The 5,509-nt window shown below is 38.2% G+C and overlaps 1 protein-coding gene across 1 annotated transcript in view; it reads left to right on the top strand.

Moving 5' to 3' along the window:
- SH3KBP1 (SH3-domain kinase binding protein 1) overlaps positions 1–5,509 on the top strand; it is a gene marked incomplete at its 5' end in the record, with an annotated part of 24,608 nt that overhangs the window by 12,314 nt on the left and 6,785 nt on the right. The window contains 2 exons of the mRNA XM_009701191.1: positions 3,795–3,904; positions 4,894–5,019. Coding sequence (XP_009699493.1) covers positions 3,795–3,904; positions 4,894–5,019 — 236 coding nt within the window. The remainder of the gene's footprint in view (positions 1–3,794; positions 3,905–4,893; positions 5,020–5,509) is intronic.

Genomic DNA, 5,509 nt, shown 5'->3' with positions numbered 1-5,509 from the left:
GGTAGGAAGCATAACTCTTTAACTTTTTCATTCTGTTTTTTTTTTGGGGGGGAGAGGGATTGAAGGTTATTTTCCAGGAATGTACCAGTCTAATGAGCTGAGAACTTTTCCCTTAAATAATTGCTTTCCTGGATCTGGGAATTTTTTTAAAAACACCATCATCATGCTTTAAATAACTATGTTTGCAAATGAACATAGCAATGGGGGAAAATATCCTTTTCTTAACTGGCTTGGAAGGATACCGGGGAATAATTCTTGCACAACTAACATTTTTCACCTTCATTAAATATGTTTGCTCAGTAAGCCAGCTATTTTATTGTGTGTACTACACTAGTGTATTAGAATCACTCTGATGTCTTTCTTGCCACCTCATGAATTACTTCATGAATTACTTCATGAATTACCCACTTGATCAGTGAGACAGTAATAATGATGAATGCATCTGTTTATTTGTAGAACAAGTATCAACTATTTTTTAATTAGGGAGTGGCACTGTTAATTGATGGGTGCCCTTTATGTTCTTTGTGTTCAATAAAACCTTCCTTACTGTTGCTTATTACTAGTTATAGAGAAAACTGGACCAGTGCAGAGTTTAAGTCTGTCAGATGCTGATGCTGCCTTACTGGCAATTAACATGGCTGTGAATACAGTAGACCGGACTTTATTTTTAATAGTGTTCCATTTGGTCCAGCTCAGGAAGGTCTTACATTTTGCTTAGCATGTAAATTTAAGCTCCCAATTTCTGATAGCTACAGAAATACAAACTAAAACCTAATCTCTGCATTTAATGACCTCAGTGATTATAATATAGTCACACCCATTTAACCTTACTTTCCATCAGCAAAAAAAGGCAGAGCTCTCTTAAGTTGTTCTGTTCCTCATTTTACTAATTACCAATTTACTAGACAGGAATTTTCCTGAATGAATACCTCATCGGTGATGACTGTGGAGATAGTCCTAGATGCAGAGCAGATTTGGGAGCGAGAAACATATCTAAATAAGGAGAACAAACAGGGGGATAAAGGGCATATGGAAGCACTGGAAATGGCTTTACTATTTTAGCATTGTACCAAGTATTGTCCCTTACACTTAAATAGAATTTCATTTATGGTATCAGCTGAATGGCTGTGATTTGACTAGTTTGGCAGCAGATTCTACCTGTGGAGCAATTCCAACCTCTGCTCTGCTCTTTTTTTGAAGTTCAGTGCAGGTATAGGCTGCTTTAGTGTCTTTTTCTAGCTATCAGAAATGCATTCAGAAGTGGAAAAAATGGAGGATTCTCAGTATTTCTTGATAATAGAAGCTTTGCACAAAAATATTCATCTTTCATAGTATTCATAAAGTGAGTGGAGCAAATTTTATCTGTAAGTGCTCATGGGTCTCAAGGACACAAATTCATACAGTCTCTGTTTATCAATACATCTTACAATTCAAGCATTAATATTTTATTATTCTGATCAAACATAGAACTCTAGATAATTATTAGTTTATTTAAGCCAAAGAAACACGTTGAATTAATACCTTCACAATTTTTTTCATTGATTGTTTTCCCTATTAGTGTACTTGTCTTCTGTAAAAACAGAGGAAGGGACAGCGGCGCTTACCATAGAAGTGGCAACACAGAGGGAGGGAAGTCATGCGCTGGAGCCATCCTGGGCTGCCCAACTTCAGCCCGTTTGCTGCCCTGCAAAGCACTAGTTTGTTCTGCCGCTCAGTTTTAAAAGCTTGTGTCAGTCCTCTGGTACTGATACTGAGCCTTCCTTCAGCGCGGGTGTTTGTGTGGCTGGGCACGTGCTGTTGGAAAATGAGCTGGATTAAAACTAGCTCAGGAAAAAAGTAGTGAAAACAGTTAGGTACTGGGACAAGTGGACAGATGGAAGGATTGCTTCAGCCACCATTTGTGTTCATGTACGTGAGCTTCATAGACGAGTGTATATTTTTGATGGCAATATATTCTTGCTGTGCAAATTAACAAAGTAACACATTGGTGGTATGAAGACAATGTATTAAAATACATCACTGGTCTGCTGTGTGATCTTATGCAAGTCATTTAGATATCTCATGTGTGAGCTTCATGCTGGATATTGCTGGAAACCAAATCTTGCATTTGCATTTTTTCCCCCCAGAAAATAAATTTTTGCTTCCATTTCTCCTCCCCAGAAACCCTGAAGTTCTGTAGGACTCCAGATATAGATTTTTGTGCAGTCCGCTAATGTTAGCTCATTTTTACTTTAAAAGCAGTGTAGCCTCAGCTGATACGTTGGGTACAGTTGAGGCTTCGGATTGCCAAATTCCCATTGACAGTCTGGGTGACCTACCTTTGCACATAGGTTGCGACAGTCAATAAAAAAAACAATGAGAGAAAGACCTGGTAGAGGACAGTGAGGTCACTGTTCATATATAGGAAGAGTTGCTCCAAAAACAGAGTGGTATTTGGAGGTGAATAACCTTAGACTATTTCAGGGCTATTGAAAGAGGTCTCTCTCTTCCTCCTTCTTCTTTCTCTCCCAGAGATGGAAGAATATTGCTAAATAAGGAATGTCTGGTCCCATTTACTTCCTAGCTGCCAAATCATGAGTATTTGGAATCAGTTTAAGTGTCCTTTGGTGCATATAGCTTATTGCACAGGCCCATTAATTAATGTATTTTTCCATTGTGTAATTTTATACAATAGTTGTAATACAGGAACAAAGCTGGATCTTCGGAGATTCATTGTTCTGGAACAGTTCTGAAAATTAAGTGCCCAGTATATATAACTATTAACTTAAAAGCTATGTCTTCCTACCTGTGTGCAATGAAAAATAGTCTCTGAACAATGACTATCATTCCAGTATTTGATTCATGTCTGAAAGTAATTTTACAGAATTTTGATTTATCTTTTCTAAAGTACCTCTTGTATGTTTTCTGACTCATTTCTGCTTAACTTATGCAGTAGGGCATTTTGAAATGGAGGTAAGTGAAGCTGACATAACCCACAAAAATAGATGAATGGTGTTAAGCCATTAGATTCAGGCATGTAATCACGAGCTGCGGTATTCCCTCAGTCTTCACATTGTTCTTTCATGTAAACATGCTACCGCATGGTTGGATTCAGCGAACACTTCCCCAGTGCATTTCACTAACCATGAAGACAGTCGATAACTGCATTTGAGCAGACCTATTTTTCCCGGGCTCAGCTTCAGGAGTCTGTTGGAGTTTTTACTTACCATAACCTCTGGACTGCTAGAGGGAGATAGTCCTCTGACCTATAGCTACCTGAAAGTATGCTGCCTCCAGCTGCAGGCATCTGGGAACTTGCAGATCACTTCTAGCTCGACCATTCTCATTCTGTGCTCCCCGAAGCAATTGCTGCAGATGCAGCACTGACAGTATAGTTCTTGAAACAACACGTGCACTGTCTTGTGTCTCTAATTATTCAGGAAAAAAAAATTATCAATCCCTTTAATAGCAAGGTGGAAATTTTGAAACTGTTTATTCCATGCCATAGGACCCATGTTGTCATTCAGCTTTCACTATGCCGAAAACAAAGCCAAAGGCTCCTGTACACGTTTCCACTCTGTTTTATTGTGTTTGAGATGGAAGGGTAATTGTGCTTGGCAAAGGTGAATGGATTACAGCTGCCTTTGACTTCCAGGATTTTTTTTAGTGCCATCCTGGTGGCTAAACATCTGCAGAACACTGTGACACAATGGGGAAAATGGGATTTGATTTCTTTGAAATTAGACAAAAATGGTGATTCTTTCCCTTTGAGGACAATTGCCAGAAAACCAAATGAATTCTATTTTATTTTTAAGACTTGGAAGGTTTTGACTCTGTAATACCAGTTGCTGAGAAGCTTAATCATCCAACTACAACCAGACCAAAAGCTACTGGCAGGCGACCACCCTCCCAGTCTCTCACATCTGTAAGTTAATTTTCCTTTTCTTTTAAAAATATTTTTTTCTGATTCCACCCCCTCCTCGTATTTGTGTTCCCTGATGTTTTTAGTACATTTACACAGCCGTTGCTTTACACATACAGAGGCAGAGAGATGCAGCTCAGAAAAATTAGTGTCAAAAGGCTGCCAGTGTTTTGAATACTGATGTTTAAAACATTCTCTCCCTTATAAGATATGTACCCCCTTATTTGAGTACTGCCAAGAATTCCTTGCCTGTCATGACTGAGGCCAGAAAAAAAAACGTTATAAAAATCTTTGGAAATAACTAGTTTGTGCTAAATATTAAGGATTTTGAAAGTATTTCCCACTAGTGTGTTCCTAATAGAACACAAAAAAGCAAGCTTTCAAAATTGACTACGTACATAAATATAGAAACATAAAAGACAAGTAAAAAGGTTTTTCTCCCCCTGCTAAATCTATGGGGAAGGAACAAGGGGTGGAAAGAACCTGTTTGCAGCTTTACAAAGAGGCGATGCCCACAGCAGCCCGGCAGTGCCCGCCGCGAGCACAAACAGCAGCACAGGTGCTCTGAAGAGCGGCCAAGTGAGAGCTGCACTGGGCAAAGCCCTGGCAGGGCTGACAGCCCCCCAGCACGGGGCTCAGTGTCCTAGCTGAGTAAGGTAGAGCTCTGCTTGCGGACAGGAGGGTGCTTTCATCTTATGATACACTGGAATGCAGTGCAAAGACGTAAATTAATGTTGAATTCAACTCTTAACTATATCTTATTTCATGAATGCTTTGAAAGCATTCTAGCCTTGAAAGTAAGATGTATAAAAAGGGGAGTCAGGGGAGGGAGAGTCCTGGTTTTAAGTATTGTTACTTTGAAAATGATAACTAAAAAAAAAGAAGTTATCACATAAATGCTTTTCTTCTTCTTTTGTTAAATTCTTGTACAACGAAAATACCTGCTTTTTTTGTTGTTTCCTTTCTTGTGGTGTGTGTGTTTGTGTACATAGTCATCCCTTTCAAGCCCCGATTTCTTTGACTCACCAAGTCCTGAAGACGAGAAGGAGGAGCATGTTTCTATTACTCACAAAACTATTGAAGTGTCAAAGAAATCAAGAACTGTTACAATATCACAAGTAAGTTAATTGGAATGCCTCTGCTTAACCTTATGACATGCATCTTCATTTTTTAAAATAGTGTTTAAATATTTATTCTTAAAATTTAAATTGACCATCACCTGGTAACTAGTACTTTAAAGAAGCTTAAAATGGTAAAGGTTACTAAAGATTGTTCTGTGTTTGAAATGCTAAGGTGAATTGCACAGTTAAAATGTCTCCATAACCATACTGCGAAAAAAAATCCTTCTACTGTTGTAAATACATTTCACAGAATTGGAGAACGTAGGGAAGTAAATTTGAGAAACAAAGGCCCTTTTTTTTGCAACTGTTAATTGAGTTTACATTACAAGAGTCTGTAAACAGAGAAAATACAACTCTTTGACCCACTCTAGTAGTATGTGAATTTAAATTTGCAACTATAATCACTTTTTATACTGGTATAATTGATTCATTTTATAGCCTTGTGCCATTCTTATTGTATCTTGGTAGAAAACTATAGGATAATGAA

This window comes from Cariama cristata, unplaced genomic scaffold (assembly GCF_000690535.1).
Source record: "Cariama cristata isolate BGI_N322 unplaced genomic scaffold, ASM69053v1 scaffold12645, whole genome shotgun sequence".
Taxonomy (NCBI): domain Eukaryota; kingdom Metazoa; phylum Chordata; class Aves; order Cariamiformes; family Cariamidae; genus Cariama; species Cariama cristata.
This window is presented reverse-complemented; position numbering and strand designations above follow the sequence as displayed.